Source organism: Sceloporus occidentalis, unplaced genomic scaffold, assembly GCF_023333645.1.
Source record: "Sceloporus occidentalis isolate IW3139 unplaced genomic scaffold, rSceOcc1.0.p SCAF_2, whole genome shotgun sequence".
Classification (NCBI taxonomy): Eukaryota; Metazoa; Chordata; class Lepidosauria; order Squamata; family Phrynosomatidae; genus Sceloporus; species Sceloporus occidentalis.
The window spans coordinates 232,543,795-232,563,708 of record NW_028316982.1 but is presented as its reverse complement, the minus strand read 5'-3'; the positions used below and the strand labels follow the sequence as shown (position 1 = coordinate 232,563,708).

At 39.3% G+C, this 19,914-nt stretch overlaps 1 protein-coding gene across 1 annotated transcript; it reads left to right on the top strand.

Annotated features, from left to right (window-relative positions):
* The first annotated feature begins 2,398 nt into the window (after nt 1–2,398).
* Nucleotides 2,399–10,766, top strand: LNP1 (leukemia NUP98 fusion partner 1). The gene is made up of 3 exons (XM_089508165.1): nt 2,399–2,780; nt 6,271–6,531; nt 7,896–10,766. Exons 1-3 carry the CDS (start codon nt 2,646–2,648, stop codon nt 8,046–8,048), a joined length of 549 nt encoding a protein of 182 aa, XP_089364291.1. The 5' UTR covers nt 2,399–2,645; the 3' UTR covers nt 8,049–10,766.
* The last annotated feature ends 9,148 nt before the right edge of the window (nt 10,767–19,914 follow it).

The window sequence follows — 19,914 nt, the reverse complement described above, 5'->3', positions numbered from 1 at the left end:
GTGACAATTATGCAATGCCTGGGAACGCTTCTCTGAACAGAATGGTCTTCAACTCCGTTTTGAAGCTGGTTAAACAAGTGATGACTCTTGCTCGCGGGGTAAGAAGGTTCCAGTAGTGAGGGGCAGCAAGTGAAAAGGGGCGACTCCGGGATGGGGCAGAGGAAATCCTGGGCTGGGACAGCAGACCTTGACTACCAGAACGGAGGGCCCTGGTGGGAAGGTGAGGAGAAATAAGGTCTGAGAAGTAAGGAGGGACCAGTCCATGGAGGGCTTTAAATGTCGACAGCAGGAGCTTATACTGAATGTGGAAAGGGAGGGGGAGCCAGTGAAGGGATGCCAACACAGGAGAGATGTGGTCAGAGCGGTGGGTGGAAGTGATAATGCGTGCAGCTGAATGCTGGACAGAAATTAAAGGACCGAGGTGAGAGAGAGGAAGCCCAGCCAGGAGGATGTTGCAGTAATCGAGTCGTGAGACTACTAGGGCATGGACCAGGATCTTGGCAGTAGAGGCAGAGAGAAATGGTCGGATTTTGGCAATATTGTACAAAAAGAATCTACAAGCCTTGGCTGTGGTCTGGATCTGAGGGATACACGACAGAGAAGAGTCAAAGATAAAACCAAGACTGTGGGCTTGCTGGACTGGTTGAACAGAAATGTTGTCCACAGAGACAGAAAAGGAGTGTTGAAGGGTGGGCTTAGGAGGAAAGACAAGAAGATCCGTCTTGGACATGTTGAGCTTCAAACGCCGATGGCGCATCCACTGCGAGACAGCTGTGAGGCAAGACGAAACTTGCTGTTCAAGCCTTGGAGAAAGGTCGGGGCGGAAAGATACAGCTGGGTGTCATCGGCATACAGATGGTAGGAAAAACCAAAAGAGCTAATGAGTTTTCCTAAGGACAGTGTGTAGAGAGAAAACAGAAGGGGACCCAGAACAGAGCCCTGGGGAACTCCAACAGATAAGGGAACAGGAGAAGAAGTCTGACCGCCAGCAACCACTGCAAAAGATCTGCCAGACAAGTAAGATCTAAACCAGTCGAGAACAGAGTCTGAGAACCCAAGGTCAGAAAGTGTATCAACTAGAAGGCAGTGATCAACGGTGTCAAAGGCTGCAGACAAATCAAGAAGGATGAGAACAGAGTAAAGGCCATTAGCCTTGGCCTGTAAAAGGTCATTCGAGATCTTAGTGAGAGTTGACTGTAGCTGGAGGGTTACATAGTTCCCACCCTTCCTTTAGTGGCTTCTTCACTATATCACTATATGTTTGTATTTTTGTGCCTTTCTATCTGACTGTATTTTCTGTGGGTTTGTTTTTCTCCCTAATATTTTCCACAGACCCCCCCCCCCCCATGCTTTTGCCAGAAATAAATTTCTTTATCACCAAATAATATTCCTCACAAAGTGGGGAATACTGTGGATGGGGATGTGCAAATGTAAAACATAAAACCAGTTCATTGACCACAGCCTAATTACTGTTGAAAACTTGAGTTGAGCTGTTCCAATTGTGATTTGATCTCATGAATTGTCTGTGATTCGGACTTGTTGTTCGTGGATTAATCTGAACATCTGTTCATTAGGCTGTTATTTACCAAAGCTTAACCAATGTACCCTGAGACAAATAAATTATAATGAGGTATAGTCACACATACAATGGAATTTTGGAATGCAGTAGCTTAGTGGTTAAGATGCCAATTCTGATGATCGGAAGATCAGAAAGTTGGTAGTTCGAGGCCAGAGTGCTGCATGATGGGGTGAGCTCCTGTCACTAGTCCCAGCTTCTGCCAACCTAGTTCAAAAGCATGCAAATGCAAGTAGATAGATAGGTACCACTTAAGTGGGAAGGAATTATTATTATTATTTTATTTTCTTATATCCTGCCTTTCTCTCAATATAGGGACTCAAGGTGGCAAACAGCGTTTGGTGCAGTAGCACTCAAGGTAACAGTGTTCTGTGCAGTTATGCTGGCCATATGACCACTAGAGCAGTCCTCAGACAACACTGGCTCTTTGGCTTAGAAACAGAGATGAGCACTGCCCCCTACAGTCAGTTACAACTAGACATTCATGACTACCTTTATCTTTACTTAACATGAATGAATGGTAATGCTTGAATTCTCCCATGAGAGCCCATTTGTACAGGTGGAACGTGGGATGCAAATATTGAAAGATGGAAAAGGGACAAAAGTTATTTGTTTCCTAAAGCCATAGAGTGCTCATTCCTAAAAGTGATCAATACATCAATTCTGCTTCCCTAAATTACAAGCTGGATCCAAATCACACCCTGAGCCTTCCAGGCATGTTACTGTAGACAATTCTGCATTGGTATTGACAACTGGTGCACTCAGAGCAAGCACATGAGGAAGGCAACCCAGTTCTCTTGCCACCCTGCAGGGTATGTGACATTGGGGCATAACTGTAATGGAAAGGTTAGAAGCAAGTCACAATTTTTAAAATAGATCATCAGGGCTTAGTTTAGACATATATAGACAAGACCAAGGGTGACACTGAATAAGTGTATTTGTTGGGTTGCTCTTATGTGTTTGGCTTTCTGATTCAAAGGGGAAGTTTTGAAATTATAGCACTATTTCTTCATCATTGGGTGGCTCTGATTCAGCAGTGCTGTTTCACATACACATTTCCCGTCTGTACATGGACTATGAAGAGGACGATGATATCTCCTTTGCAAGATGGATGAGCAGTTTCTGGGGACACAATGTGACAGACGAAAAAGAACAAGAGAGTAGAGCACAGAGGAAACAGCAGGAAAGGAGAGCTTCCCTTCCGGTAAGACTGTGAGTACAGCAACGCGAGAAAAAAACTTTTTAGATGGGGGGGCAGTGGCGAGAACAACTCATAAAAACTATGAATCCATAAAAACTAAGCAATAAAGTGGACCAGAGTCCATGAAAGCATGTTCTAAAATATATCAGTCTCAAAGGTGCTGATAGATTCCTCCTTCTCCCCATCCCTATTCCTTCTTGTGCTGAAATGGAGCAACACAGGATCTCTTTGAAAACATAAAACCTGTGGTGACATGCATCATGTCTATGACTGAAGTTAAACAGTGAGATGGGGTTTGCTGTTGGTTTTTACTATATGCATAGCAAGATGTGAATACTAAAAGTGCTTTTACACGAATTGCATTGCCTCATTCCTGGATAAGGATAGCTGTACAATGACTATTGAACTGTGAATATTAGGGATAATCTGGATTGAAGCTGTTTAAATGAGTTCCACATCTGGTAGCACTATAGTAACTTTTCAAAATTGGAATTAATAACTAATATGTGAATACAGACCTCACAGAACTCCGATAGTAGCTCAGGACTAAGGGAGGAGAATGCCTTCATCATTTTACAGTCTTGAACTATCTTTGCAAAGCAGAAGAAAAATTTGAAAGGATATGTTCTGTTTGAATCTATGAATCTGAGTTGTGGTGGAGGAAGAGTTAAGACAAGATTACCTATGACCTGAAAGGCTACCTTGAAGTTATGTCTGCCTGTGGAGGATAGTTAAACTATCAAATGTTTAAAACATATTTAAGCTGCATTTATAAAGAAGGGGGTTGCGAGGAGTTACAGAAGATGGACGCTTTGCAGACACCATGGCTGAATGAGTACTCAGTGATCAGATTGTGACACACTTCCCCAGGTCTGTTCACAGACACACAGATTTTAATGGTTAATTAGTTGATCAGAGGAAGATTTTTAAAATTTCCAATCATAATCAATCCAGTTCCCAGTCCTCTAATATACTAGTATACCAGTATACTGTCCCCACTTGCTCCTCCTTGCCCCCCTTGCCCGCCCCTTGCCCCGCGTGCCTGCGCCAGAGGCCCCTGTGCCCCTGCGCCGGAGGCCAGAGGCCCCGGCGGCAATCTGCAGCAGGGCCGGGCTGGGGCTGGTCCCTAGGCCTCGGCAGGCCGCATGCAGCCCACGGGCCATAGGTTGCCGACCTCTGATCTCACCTCTCTGTCCTTCTCATTCACTCTGGTCTCCTGGATGCTCTTTTAATCTCCCCAGCCTCTACAACATCTTATAATTTTAACAACTGGTTCCAAAGAGTCTATGCAAATGAGCTGAATGATGCCACTACTCCTGTATCTTCAATAACTTTGTGGAAGAGGGAATTCCAACGATCAGTAGTTTGTATTCTGGGATTTGTAGTTTGTTGTGGCACCAAAGCTCCCTGACAGAGGAGGCTAAATATTACACAAAACTACAAACCCAAACATTCCATAGCACTGAGCCATGGCAGTCAAAGTGGTTTCAAACTACATTAATTCTGCAGCACAGATACAGCCTTAACTTTATGTAACATATCTGTCCCATCCATTTCAAAATCCAGATATATGCCTATTTCATTGTACAGTACACCAGTGATACCATCACACTTGATAAACCAAATCTCAGAGTTTTAGAGAGAAAAGAAGCCTAAACAAAGGCGATGAGCTGTATTTTTGAATCCAGGAGCTGGAAAACAGGAATAAGCCTTTTGAAAGGGGATGACAAGGAGGTGCTGTTAGCTAGAAGTTAATTTAACAGAAAAAGTGGCCCTGAACTATCACTGAAAGACCTTCAGAAATAGTCAATCAAAAAATATTTTTGGACATTTGAAAGAACATGGCATGTTCTAAGCTTCTTCACCACAGCAATGTATATATGGTGTTGTTGCTCAGTTCATTTCTTTGTTTTCTGCTGACACACACATTTTAAAATTGGCTTTTGGTTTGAGAGTGGCTGCCATCTTTGACACCACTTTCTAAAGAAAATGTTCCATTAAAATTGATGAGTCCTGCAGCATAAACATGGATAGGATCTTTGCCTGTTCAGCTCTGTCTGCCCCCCTCAGCCATCTCCATATTGTTTATTTTGTCTATCTTTTTATTTCCCTCTCTTCCCAGCTTGTCATCTTTCTACCACTTTGCTTTCTTCCTCAAAAATGATAATTAAAACTCCCTTGCATCCAGAGAGCTGCAAAAAGTTTGGGAATAAATACTAAAACATTTATTACTAAATATTGGTGAATGAATTATGTCTGTCAAAAATATTCCTCTGTATAAGTAACAAATGGAATCGTAAAATGAAGAATAAAAACTAAACTAAAAAACTGATGAACAAAAGCAATCCAGTTTGTTAATTTTAAAATAATAATTTAAAAATAGTTTTAAAACAGTTTAAGGAATGCATGTTAAGCGTATTAAAAGTGCTACATTTTTGCCACAGGAGAAGGGGATTTTTAAAAGTCATTACATATACAATTTATTTTAAGGACTATCTAATAAGATAAAGTGTAAACCTAATACCTAGATGGTCTTTAAATAATTGGTACTTAACATCTAACAAATTAGATAAGATATATAAAACTGATAAAGGAGATTGCTGGAAATGTAAAGAAAAACCAGGTACATTTTATCACATGTGGTGGAATTGTATGAGAGCTAAAAAAATATTGAAAAGGGATTCAAATCCACATAACAAAGATCTTTGGAAGAATACATCCCTTGAAACCTGAACTCTTTTTATTAAACATGACAGCAGTGTTAGAGAAAGATTTTGAAAGGGAGAATTGGAGAATAATCTTATACATGATAACAGCTGCAAGAATCCAGTTCACCCCAAAATGGAAAACTGAAAAAGTAATGACAAATGAAGAATGGCTGCTGAAATTATTTAATACGATGCAAATGGACAGACTGATTAATTGGATAAAAATAAATCATAAAAAATAGAAGAAGAATGGAAGAAAAAGTCAGAGATTACTGGAAAAATATTTGGCCAAATGTAAACAATATATAAGAGAGGAAAAGATACAAGAAGATGACAAAGGAATAAAATAAAGAAATAGGGAACTGTGGAATAAAGGAATAGAGAGGAAGGTAAATAGTAGAAAAAGCAATAGAAAATGTGAGAAAGTAATTGAAACAAGAATATGTAAGCTAGTCAGTGAGAATGGATGAGAAGTACATAGAAAAACTGAAATAAATGAAATAGAATAGATAATATGTAAGATAGATGTTAATTAATCAATTGAGGTTTTTCCATTTTGACAAATTGTAGCTTCAAGAAATAATTGTTTTTTATTTTTGAATAAATATCTTTAATATATATATATATTAAAAATAGTTATTCTGAAATAAACACATACGACTCTTTATCATAGGTGGAACATGTCATAAGGAAAGTTATGAATAGTCCTTTATCTTGTGATGGATTTCTGTATAAAGGCTATTTAAAATTTTAACTGAATAAAGCGTAATTATTTTCCCCCACAGGCGAAGCTTTCTACTATCCACATGACAAAATTTCATGGATCTACCAAGATTCCATCTTCAGGCCACCTGAAGGGCGGGAAAGAATTGCGAAAAGACCAAGATACAAATTGTCATTGTCATATGAACGCTCGGAAAAAATCCTCAAGTGGTAGTTCTGCCCAGGCGGCAAGTGGACCAAACAGTAGATCAAACTCCATCCAAGAGTTTTCAGAATCTTTTGAAAGGCAACTGCATTTCAAAAACAAACGCTCTGTTTCCTTGGTAGGTAACATTCATTTCTCAAAAGCATAAAAGTACTGAAGAAAACCATGTCAAATGTATGCTTCGTGTATGCTAGTCTAGTTGAATCTTACGGCATTGTTTATGTAGTGATTTAAATTATTCTCATTCAAAGCAGTGAAGTGTTAATAGGTCTAATCACTGCTTTGTTCAATGCATCTGTATCAATGTATATATACTACCAAATGAATATTTATTCAGTTATTTTATATAGTTCCTGCCATTCATAGATATGCCAGAGCAGTAACAACAGTATAAAACAATAAACAATACAATAAAAGCCTATAAAATAAATATGATTACAAACAGACAGCATATTCACTGATAATCATTACAGTGGCAACTAACTGCTAACAAATGCAGAGGTAAACTGATGGAAATTCTAGGATTGATATCCCTATTGCCCCACTACAACATTATTAGCAGAAAATAGCAAAGACTTGTAACAACTAATGATGAAAGTTAAGAAAGTGGGAAAGCACAGTTATGCTTGAACATTAAGAAAAGAAAAATGATTACAAATAATTACTATAAATGACTTACATACAGAATTCTAAAGCTGAGAGAAAGGTGGGATATAAGAAAATAATAATAATAATAATAATAATAATAATAATATAAAGTGAATTATGAAGACATCAAAATAGTTAAATATTTTTTATTTCTTGACTCAGTCATAAACCAAAATACAGGCTGTAGTCAAGAAGTCAGACTTGGGAAAGGAGGTGTGAAAATTGGAGGAAGCAACATCAACAATTTAAGATAAGGTCTCTCATTTATAGGGTTGTCATACACTGAGGTCAGTTTTGATGGCAGTTAACAACAGTAAATCCCCCCAATTGCCAGTTCGCTTTCACATGTATTAAGTGGGAGTAACTCACTGAGAACTTCATTGCAGAAGTCATCCCTAGGAGTCCAGCTTTAGTGAGAGAGGATGGGGACAGTATGTTGGGCTGAAAACCAGCATTTTATTTCCATCAGAGCCATTTATGTGGGTGTATAGCCACCCACTCAGATGTAGCTGAAGCCCATTGTTTTGCTGATGGATTAATTTTGTTTAGTTACATTTAGACTGATAAGTCAGAGATAGGCAATGTGCTTTTTAAAAAAATCACTCCCCCTTCCTTTCTTGAAATAAAACATGACGGAGCATGGTTGGGTCTCCTTCCTTGGAAGTCTTTAAACAGAAGCTGAATGGCCATCTGTCAGGAATGCTTTGATTGTGATTTCCTGCATGGCAGGGGGTTGGACTTTATAATTCAATAATTCTATGACCACTGTCTTTATGGATGGTGGTAGCACCACCTCCACTTAATCTTAGTTTTCATTATCATTTTTCCTTTCAGGAACCTGAAGGGATGAAAGAGAGGAGAGAAAGAGAAAAACTGTGTATTCCCAAAAGCAGATCTCATAAGAAAACGGCAGAAAGGAAGGAACCAAAGATGGAGGAAGAGGCAGGAAAACTTTCTGTGGATCTCCCAGCTGGGAAGCATAATTAATAATTCCCATAATATATAGACATAAAAGTGTCATAGACTGGGTTTTTTAAAACAAATTTTAAAAAACCTCAGAGTGTAAAATAGATTCTGTCATGTAGTTTTTATTCCCCAGAATTGCAGGTATTAAAGTAGGACAAACCATACATGTTACTATTAAATGAATTTGTATTGTTTTGAACATTATAGGCTGCAGTTTGAACATTTTATTCATTAAAGCAGAAGTATTAACTTTGAGTCAAGTAAATATGTACCTTTAATCTCCATTTTGCGGCTATTGCTCCCAAGCACCAAACCAGCTACCAGAACTGTAGAACGAATCATCCCTAGATTCAAGATACCCCAACTCTACACCAATCTGCTTCTTAACTAATCTGATGTAGGGTACTTTTCTGATGTAAGGTATGGGCTCTCCCCCCACATACCAGGGCACTACATTTGTACCCACTGACTACCACTGTTTCATTCTTTCCTGAAAATTGTTGCAGTCTGGCAACCAATAGCCTTGTGGTACAATGGACTTTATGGTGCAGAGGAACACCTTGGCAACTGCTTGCAATCACAAGGAGTGAGCAAATTGCATCAGTAATTGGGAAAGCAGCAAATTAGGCAGTGATACATTCTGTAAGGGTTCTGTAGACCCCACCCCTGGGATGCTGCTCACCAAAGGGAGATATACTCATTCACTATGAGATAGCTATGAATAAAAGGGTCAAAGCAAAATTTCCATGGTATGTAAAGCTGCATGAAAATAATGCTTGAATCACTTGAGAACCAGTGTGTAGTGTAGTGGCTGGAGCATGAGATTACAACTCTAGAGCGCAGGGTTTGATTCCTTGCTCAGCCATGGAATTCCATTGGTGACCTTAGGCAAGTCACACATTCTCAGCCTGAGAACACCCCAAGATAAGTTTGCCTTGGAGGCACAAAACAACAACCATAATGTGAAGTTGAAGGCTTTCATGGCCGGCATCCATTGTTTTTTGGGTGTTTTTTGGACTACGAGGCCATGTTCTAGAAGAGTTTTTTTTCCTGATGTTTCTCCAGCAGCTGTGGCTGGCATCTTCAGAGAATGCTGGCATGGAAGAGAGTGGGGTATATATACTGTTGGTTGAGGGGAAGCAATTTGCACGTTAACCTGTGTATTGAAGCACCTAGACTGGGCTCTACAGGCTAATGGTTACTCCAGCTCAGATATCAGAAGGGCTGCCAGACCCAGAAAAACCCAGAGGGGTGAAGACAAACACACCCCAAAGGGAAGGTATTTTACCATACATCAAAGTCACAGACAAAACAGGACAACTGTTGAGGAAACACAACCTCCAAATGGCCTACAAACTGACCAAGAAAATCCAGCAAATGCTGTGCTCAGAAGAGGACAGAAGAGACTCTCTCACAGCCACAGGAGTTTACCACATACCATGCAGCTGCAGACAAGTCTACATAGGGACCACCAAATGCAGTGTTACAACATGAACACAAGAGACACTGCAGACTGGGCCAGCCAGAAAAATCAGCAGTAGCAGAAAATGTTATAAACCATCCTGGGCATAAAATGCTGTTTGAAAACACAGAAATTTTGGACTATGCCAACAACTATCAAGTCAGAATGGACATGGAAGCTACTGAAATCCATAAACACCTAAACAACCTCAATAGGAAAGAAGAAACTCTTAAAGTAAGCAGTTTGTCTACCAGTCCAGAAAAAACAGCAAAATCGAGACCCGGCAAATGAAACTCCTGCTCAGCCATGGAAACCCACTAGGTGACCATTGGTAGGTTTTATTCTCTTAGAGGCAATGGCAATGACAAATCTCCTCTGAATAAATCATGCCAATAAAACTGTATGATAGGGTCACCATAAGTCTGATTCAACTGGATGGCAGATAACAACAACATTTTAAACACAACCTTTTAAAAATAATTTATCATTTAATTTGTTGTGCATCCATTATTTCATTTACATTTCTTCTGCCATATATTTTTTCTTCTCCCTCTTTATTGAAGCTCCTCCCAGCACATTTCCACAACTAACTTTCCATCTTGCTTGTGACATCAGAGCCCAAGCTTTATGGGACAGGCTTGATGATAAATCACTCTTCTCATTATTCCTGTCTGGTGTTTAATTTGCACCTTACCCTCTCTCCTTACACTTGGGACAGAACAAAGCTAATGGGCATTATTAATTACTGAATGATGTCACCAACTATAGTCCAGGGATATTTTCCACAAATCCGTGTCTTTTCTGATCTCAGCCAAAAGAAAGGTTTAAGAATCATATAGACCTCCAGTGTTGTTGGACTTCAACTTTCAAGATTCATCACCCAGCTAGAGCTGCTGGGATTTGTAGTTCAGCTTCATCTAGAGAGCTGCATGGTGTCCACACTGCTTTAGTACAGCTAGAATGGCTAAGTCCACATATAGGGAAAAAATTGTTTATTACATTCTTCCTTGATCCCCTTTCCCCCTACCATTGGGTTTGCTTCCCCGTACTGCAATGAAATAGACACCATTTAGATTCTAAACAGGAACTGGCAAATAATAATCTGAGAGAAGGAACATTAATGATTTTATGGAAGAGAATCTAGTTGTTTGGATGTCCCAGCTGCAATTCTTTATTTCCAGTCTCAGTTTTGACATTTTTATTTTATTGTTAGTGGCATGACTAATCAAGAATTATGTGTATTTGAAAAGCTGAAACTTTGCAAGTTCATTGTGATGTTGTTTTTGAAGTGTAATAAAAGTATTACAATGGTTAGCATTTGTGGAAAATATTTCCCTATCGTATATTATATTACAATTTTAATAAAAATGCATTTTAGATGAGGTGTGCTTGTTGAAATTAAAAATTATATATATATATATATATAATGTGTAAGGTCTGAAATGAAACAGCAAGACAGCAATGTGGTGTAGTGGTCTGAGTGCTGGACTAGGACTCCAGGAGACCTGAATCTCTGCTCAGCCATGAAAGCCAACTGAACACAAGAGGTGTTGGAAGCTGGAATTGAAGACACATAACAACAACAATAGGAAACTGGCATTGTGTCATTTTTATGCTGTAACACGACAGCAGTGTGCACTCCACCACCTCTCTGGACATCTTACCCTCCTTGATAAAGAGACTAGTCCTGCCTTCTATTTAAGTAAAGAGAGATGCCCTTGTAGAATTTGAGATGATTACTTTCTGGATTTGCAGTTGCCAGAAATGCTGAACCAGCATGGATTTGCCAATTGCAGGATTCTAGGAAGTGTAACTGAAACAAGTAATTTTTCCAAAGCATGAGCCTTTATAAGTAGAAGACCTCTGTATCCACATTAGAGTTCCTGTGCTCAACTGCAACAAAGGAACAGGGCAAGCAAAAGATTACTTGCGGAGAGATGGGATGCTAATCTATTTGGTAAAATATTATCAAGTATACCCTGCTCCTAGCTGGATGATATTGTTCATGAAATAGCAATATTTCACTTTCCAAGGTACCATCAGTTTATCTTTAGCAACAATGTAATCCATTTGTTAACCTCTTCATTAAAGATTCATTTTTTTCTTATTTACCTGAGGCTCTAGCTTTGGTACTTGCTGTTTAGCAGATCTCTCCATTGTTTGTAGGAAGGGAGTGCGTTGGCGTTTTGACTTCCCAGTCATACAGAAGTTAGGTAAAACTCAGATTTTGATCCAAGACCATTTGCAGAACATCTTCAATGCTCTGTGCTTGTTGTTCATGGTTGCCTTCCTCTTAAGGGCTAGGAACAAGTAGGTTGTTTCTTAGTGTCCAAACAAAAACCAGAAAATGAAAAAGTGCCTATTTTGAGAATAGCTCTCTTTTGAAAATATTACAATAAGGTCACATAGGCACTAAAATTTTATTTCAGAATGAAACTTCTGATAAGCATATCATGTTAAGTGGACTAACAGTGGCGTGAATGTAACAAGCTCAAATGGCAGGAAACAATTTAACAGTAATAGCAAAAGATAACAATACGTGTCTGTATGTAATTTAAAATACAAAACATATATAATATGAACATTATGGCAGATAATATGGTTCCTAATATTAATATCCCTGCCTATGTCTTCCCTAAATCCATGACACATGTAGAATGGACCCAACTTATTAAAACAGATCACGTTACTGTACCTTATTCCTAAAGCAGTTTTTGTCTGAAGTCTCCTTTCTCTATAAGCCATCCTCACTGCTAAGAGGATGAAGAAGAAGTTATTATTGAAGTTGTTACTTATGGGAGTGGGAAAGCTCATAGGAGGCCTGCATCAGCAGAATTATTAGATCATCAGTGATGTCATCAGATTGTGAACTTGCCTTAAGGTGGCTTTTAGATTTAAAAGTGCATTCAGCACTAAGGAGGCAAAATTGGAGTCATCAAGTACTTTTCTCTTAATGTATATATTTCTATTCAGAAAGTAGTTTGTATATCTCACATAGAGCAGGCACAAGAAAACTTCATATTAACTAGAGGCATGGTAATAAATTACCAGTATCTGTATTTCAAAATATTACCATTATCTCCTTGACACTTGTGGAAGAAGTAGCACAGCTATCATCCCACGCTCCTCTACTTATCCTCTCTGTTATCTAACATAAGATAACGCATGTTATCTTTTCTTAGTCTCATTTATTATATTTATTATATTTGCTTCTTATTAGTTGTAATATGTTTAAAACAATTTTCCATATAAAAGTCACAAAGGCAGCTTATAATGAATCAAATTAAGCACGAATAAAAGCATAACACAGTAAAAAATATATGTGTATTATTTATAAACCTAATTTATAACACAGATACTCTTTCTATCTATAAGATGTATTGTGTTGGAGAGGCGGGATAAAAATAATAATAATAACAACAACAATAAGACCTTTCCTACTTTTTAAAAACAAACAAACATATCTTGTCTTTTATCCTTATAGATACTAAGGATACATCTACACTTACAGACGTTAAGGGTGCATCCTTACAGGCACTAAAGGTGCATCTACGTCCTTACAGACACTAAGGGTGCATCTACATCTACATCCTACAAAGCTTGGGATTTGTAGTTTTGTGAGGCACCAGCACTCTTTGACAGAGAAGGCTAAAGACCTTGTAAAATCCCTGGAGTCCATAGGATGAAGCTACAGTACTTAAAGTGGTGTCTAACAGCTTTATTTCTACAGTGTAGATGCACTCTAAGGTATTGTGTTAAAAAAACATTATCACCAAAAAAGTTGTATGAAACAGAATGAACAATAATGACTAAAATTAGTCACATAAAATTATATATAGATATATGGATATATAGATATGAATGAATGAACAGAAACACGTTTTAGCAGCTATTACCATTAAAAGTTCTCAGGAAAGTTCCTCCTTCGCCATTAGAACAACAAAAATAATAATGGTTCTTTAGCCAAAGTAAATATAGAGTTGCTTCTAAAGCAAAGAGTGGTGTTATCAATGAACTTTGGTATCTGTATATTTACAAGAGCAAACTGGAAAATATCAAGAACTGTAAATAACCAAACAGAGAGAGAGAGAGAGAGAGAGAGAGAGATCTAACCAATAAATAGAAATAATGTAAAAAATACTACAGATCTATATTGTTTCTTTTATTTATTTGCAGAAGCAATGCTTTTCTGTAAATACAATATTTTTGCATTTATTTGCAGAACCACATCAGTGATGTGCAATGTCACATTTCAACAGGAATATATTTTCCCACAGCTTTTGGCATGATAAAAGACAGATTCCCAGATTGTTTGCAACATATAATTTTCAATATAGATGTGTTATATATTCAGTTCAGGTTACTGTAATGTGTTGCAGGTAGGGCTACCCTTGAAAACAGCCCAGAAACTTTAGCTATAGTATAAAATATAGCAGCTAGAACAGGGACTGGATTTTGACTTTCTAACTGTATTAGTCCAGTATTGTATAATCTTTACTGGAGAGCCAGCATGGTTTGAGAGTTGGAAATGACTCTGGAGATCAGGGTTCAATTGCCAGCTCAGCCACGAAACCCACTGGGTGAATGTGGGCAAGTCGCACTCTCTCAGCCTGAGGTTAAGGCAATGACAAACCTATGAGCAATCATGCCAGGAAAAGGCCCTGACTTAGGGTTGCCATAAGTCAAAAACAACTTGAAGACACACGACAAGAATAACATAATCTTCACTGCTTTCCAGTTCATTTCTGATCCAGATTAAAATACTTGTGCTATTTACCTTGCTGGTGTCTGAAGTAGCATCTTTTCTTATACACTAGCAATAGCAATAGCAATAGCAAGTACATTTCTATACTGCTTATCAGTGCACTTAAGCACTTCCTGTGAGACTTGGGATTGCTCTGACCAAAAATCCACAACAAACTAATGTAAAACAAGACGTTTATTGTAAAAGATAAGGTAGAAACACCCTGGATCACGTCATTGCTGAATCTGGAGAACTCCAGATAGAGCCAGCACTTTAAAATCCCCCAGACCCCCCCCCACTCTTTTGATTGCTTTTCCTTCTAGTCAGCCTTTGATGTAGAATTCCTCCCTTTGTTCTGAAGGGGGGGAAGAAGGGGGGGTTGCCATTTGGTTCCTAGTTCCGTTAACTAGGGGAGAATTAAGGCTGTATGCGTCTTGGTATCTGTTACCTATCCAACCCTCATAAAACTGCCTGTCTGCAATGCGTGACCATCCGGCCCATTCCCCATGGTGGCAGTCCTCCTTCCCAAAAATGCCTATCTATCTATAGCTCTACTCCCTCTCTATATATGCTTATCTATCTCTATCCCTATTTGTGTGCGAGAGCCTAGTCCCTGACCCCCCATTCTGCAGTTTATCTATCTATCTATCTATCTATCTATCTATCTATCTATCTATCTGTCTATTTATCCATCAATCTATCTATCTCTACAAGATCTATCTATCTATCTATCTATCTATCTATCTATCTATCTATCTATCTATCTATCTATCATCTAATCTCTACAAACCTCATGGCAGAATACACCCTGAATGACTGACTGAAGGTGGATTCTGACACTTCCTAAGCGGCTTACAACTGTAAGCTAATTGCCCTCAACAATTTGGATACTCATTTTAGCGACCTTGGAAGGATACAAGCCTGAGTTGAGCTTGAGCCCTTCGCTGGTACTGAACTCGCAACCTTATGGTTTGTGAGTGAGTGGCTGCAGTGCAGGCATTTAACCACTATGCTACCAGGGCTCTTATACAGTCCACCCCATGTCACTGGGGGATGCTGTCTCGATGTTGCCCCCGCATTGGCAACATTGCTACTCTCTCAGCACCCCCGGATCCATGTTGGACTCCTGATCCAGTGCTCCTCAGCACAGGAAACCACACCCCTCAGATCCATGACCTATGCTGCTGCCCTTAAGGAAAGTTGTGACAGCACATCACCAACCCTGAGCTGAGGGAGGAAGGGTGGGAAGCCATTTGAAAAAGGCGTCAAGCGCCGGAGCCTCATGGCTATTTGATGGCCCTCTGGCCAGTAGCAGACAGGAGGCTGAAGAGGTCCAGCCTTCTCCGGCCTTCCCACCAATCTCGGGGCTCACAGCCCCACGACGACACCCACCAAGGTGGCCCTATTGCCCCCAATGCAACCTGGGAGTTGGAGTCCTGCCCTGGCCGGAAGTGCTGTGGCACACCAGCACATGGTGCTTCTGTTTCCAGAGGAGCCTGGGAGCTGGAGTCTAGAGCAGGCCAGCCATGCTGCTGGCCAGCCCTCCCGCCACGTGGAGCTGAGGCTGCCCGGGTCACCGCGTGCCAGAGATGGCCGTGGAGGACACCTCTTCCCTCCTCTACCACATACATAGTCATTGTACTTCCACTGATTGTTAATAAGAAGCTAAGGATGCAAGACCAGATGTTGAAGGAGACATATCATACAGGGTTCAAGTGGGGAAACCCCTCTTGGAATTTGGAGCAGATAATTGGGACAGTCAAGCATTTAGAAATAGAGGTTAGTCATACAAAGAAATATTCCAACCAAAGTTACCAAGGGAATGTGAACACAAGAAACGTGAGAGTTCTAGTTATGAACATTTTTCAGTGCCTCACTCTCCACAGTGCTAGAAATTAGGGACAGAGGGAATATTTCATTGGGGAACAGAACATCCAAATCTATTTGGGAGTAATATCCTAATATTGTGGCTAGTGGATTGGTATTTTCCACTCACATTTAGAGTCCTGCATTTGTAGCACTTTGTTTCTTTAGCACAGATTTCTTGCATAATCATAGATGAGCATCTTTTTGTGCCAAACCATGGCCTCTGTAGGGGATTCAAATTCAATAGGTCTGTGACCTAGAGAATATGATCTCTACTGCAGAGAGATGGATCCTAACTGCTCATAGTTCTAAATAGGATGTAAATGGGAGTCCTGTTTCCCTGGTGGCATAATGCCCAATGGGCTATACTTGAGGGGAATACATATTGGGTTTGAATGATCAGGAAAACATCAGTAATGAAGGGGAGTTAGTCCTTAACACATTTCACACTTTTTTTAATCATTCAGGCGCCAGTCAAAAGCATACATATTTTTATAAGCTTCACAGGAATAGGCAAGTAATTGTCTTCTGCTATTTGTTTGTATTGCTTTTGTTGCATTTCAGAAGATATTTGTAGTTTATTATTTTTAGATTTTTGTGGTTTATTATTTTGACTGTGTGTTTTAGGCCACGGTACTTACTAATCGTACAAATAACAGTTACAGCCACAACTTCATCTCTGCCCCATTTTTTGAGAGGGCGCACTTAATTTCAATAAGTCCTTTCATTTGGTGCACAAAATGAAATTAATTAAAAAGAGTTGTTCCTTCTGCTTTTTAAAAGGGCAGATTTGTGCATGTTATTATGTCAGCCTAGTTCTGAATAAATACAATCTGTCTTGGAGAAACATAATAATTATTATTTTAATGATGAATAAAATATTTAATAATGAATATTATTCTTTTAATGAGTGATGTGTTTTAATACTGCACCAGTTTGATGCTTGCTTTTTGTATGTTTTTAATTGTATTATTTTAAAATGTAAACCACTTTGAGTCCCAAATGTGGGGGAAAGTTATTATTATTATTATTATTATTATTATTATTATTCCTCATATTTTTGATTCATTTCTCTCTTGTGCCCATGTGGTCAAAATGACAACAGTACACAAATTGAGGACAAACATCAAGCAGCCTGAGGCCAAACTGGAGATTTCAGAATTACAAGATAACTTTGCTGGGGAAACAGTGCAGATGGGGCAGACATTCCAATGACCAGCTGAATGTGGTGCAAGCAGAGATTAAAACTGTGGGGTCGTTCACACATCATTTTTTTTTTTTTTACTGGAACACTCCAAATATCCTCACTTATGCATTCTGGTTTTGTTATTTACACTTCAAAATGGCATTGATCCACGTCTCTTCAGGATTTTAGTGGGAGCCGGTGGCTGAGGAAGAGAGGGTGTCCCCCATTGCTTGGCCTCCACAGCCTGAGTGGGGTGAACATGCCACTTTTTCTCCTGGTGTTCAGGGACAAAGGAAGAAGAGGAGAGTATCTTTGTAAAGCTGGCCAGCTGGCTGGAACCTCACCCTGCCAATGGGTCAGTTATGTGAATGTATTTGAAATGTGTTCAAGGTATGATGAGTATAATCTGGGTCTGTTTGCATCATTATTCATACTGCCAATGATGCAACTCTTTTAAAAAACTGGGGAAGGACCTGGTGTTGAATATCCCAGGTTAGATTTTTTTTTTTTTTTGGTAGCCCTCCCAAACTGTATCGGCTCCATTTGGCGTCCGTGTGAACAACAGGGATTCAACCTGGATTATTTTCATTGTGTGAATGAGACCTGTGTGAGAAAGAGGATGTAATAGAGAGGGTGAGAAAGGAGGAGGGAGGAAGAAACAAAGAAGTATAAAAAAGAAGAGAATGAATCTTCTCATTGGATGGGATATTTTTGGAACCTACCAAGAAACTATTTTTCAAGGATAAGAGTGAGATCTTCCCACAAAAGTTAATGATGAAATCCAAGATTTTGATACTGGTAGGACCAAGCACCGTGGGCCTCTGTAGCACCCCTTTGAAAACCCAAATGAAAAACAACAAATGAGGACACTGAGAACCAAAACTGAAAAAGCAGAGACCGATTCCTGCTCAGGAGGGACCACAGAAAACTGAGGGTGGTTATTGAGTTGACTGGCTAATATGAGAGAGATCTTTCTCTCCCTGAACTGCAAGAAACACAGTGCACAAGACAGGACAATTTCACAATAAAGGCCACATCTTACAGGCCTCTGTGTCACTACTGAAACTTTTTAAGGCAGGATGAAACAACAACAACAAACCCAGAAGAGATTAAGTTTAAAATCAAGTGCACATGCTAGCACTACAAGCTATAATCACATTCTAAAAGTATAATTTACATATCATATTTTACTTGTTTAAAACAAAATGTGTAGTGTGTGTTTTCTTCTGCAAGGAGCCGCTAGGCTTTGCTGGGTACCTACAATAACTGATTGAAAGTTATTCTGCATCTGGACCTTAAAAGACAAACAGTGAAATGTATTCTTAAATGTACAGAATCACAGATTATTAGCGCTGGAAGAGGCTACACAAAGGTTACCTAGTCAAACCCCCTGCCATTCAGCAAAAGTTTTCCTAGGGACAATGTGTAAAGAGAGAACAGTAGGGGACCCAAAATAAAGCCCTGAAGAACTCTAACAGATAACAGAACAGAGGACGAAGTCTGACCACCCGTGATCACGGCAAAAGATCTATCTGACAAATAAGATTTAAACCAGTCAAGAACCCTTCCAAGCATTATTGTCTTTTCAAATGAGTCATGCCTTCTAATGATGTGTCCAAAGTATGACAGCCTCAGTTTTACCATCTTGGCTTCCAGGGAGATTTTGTTTCCTTTAAGTTCAGCAGAAAGCCTGTCTTTGCACTTTCTTCCTTGACCTTCCTTAGTAGTTGCTCTAGATCTGTCATATTTTCTGCTAGTAGTATGGTGTCATCTGCATATCCTAGATTATTGATATTCCTTTCTTCTATTTTGACTGTCGTTATTTTCAGTGTTATATATACACATATAAAATGGAGGAATCTTAATTTGTGCTAGCCTCTTTCTCAGAGATGAAGACTTTTGGGGGGGCAAATAATTCCTTGAGGTTTTGAATGATAGGGTTTTGGGAAATGGCTCTAATTACATTGAACAACAACAAGAACCAGAAAAAGATGTGCTCGTGTTATTGATCAGCGGAAAGAGTTTTCTATTAGTAAAGTTGCTAATTTTAGAGGGAGGTACCTTCCCTCCCACAATCTGGCAAACTTTGACCAGTTTAAGTGTTCTCAGAACTGCAAACAGCAGCGTGCATTTTCTGATGGGAATGCCAGGAGGGTTCCCCATTTTTGGAAAAATAGTCTCACATTAAATAGCTCTCCTAGGACTCACACCAAGTAAACATCAACAGCGAGGCACGTGGGGACCCCAAACCCCCAAAAAGGCTGAGAGACATAGCTGTGTCTTGTAACACATTTAAGACTAAGGGAGCAAAAGAAGTTGTAGCATAACTTTCATAGACTTAGGTCTACTTCCTCAGATGCCAGTCTTTGAGACTAACTGGGCGAAAGAGGTTGTAGCATAAACTTTCATAGGTCCAAAACGCACTACAGAAATAATCCAGTTTGAGAATGCTTTAACTGTCCTGGCTCAATGCTAGGGAATTCTGGGAACTGTAGCTTTGTGAGACATTTAGCCTTCTTTGTCACAGAGCTCTGGTGCCACAATAAACTACAATTCCCAGGATTTCCTAGCACTGAACCAGGACAGTTAAAGTGATCTCAAACTGGATTATTTCTGCAGTCCATTTTGG

What these genes read in the sequence shown, in the direction of transcription:
- LNP1 (XM_089508165.1), top strand. Translation starts at nt 2,646, where the DNA reads ATGGACTATGAAGAGGACGATGATATCTCCTTTGCAAGATGGATGAGC. An exon ending in AAAGGAGAGCTTCCCTTCCG is followed by an intron (nt 2,781 to 6,270) that starts GTAAGACTGTGA and finishes TTTCCCCCACAG; the next exon opens with GCGAAGCTTTCTACTATCCA. An exon ending in ACAAACGCTCTGTTTCCTTG is followed by an intron (nt 6,532 to 7,895) that starts GTAGGTAACATT and finishes TTTTCCTTTCAG; the next exon opens with GAACCTGAAGGGATGAAAGA.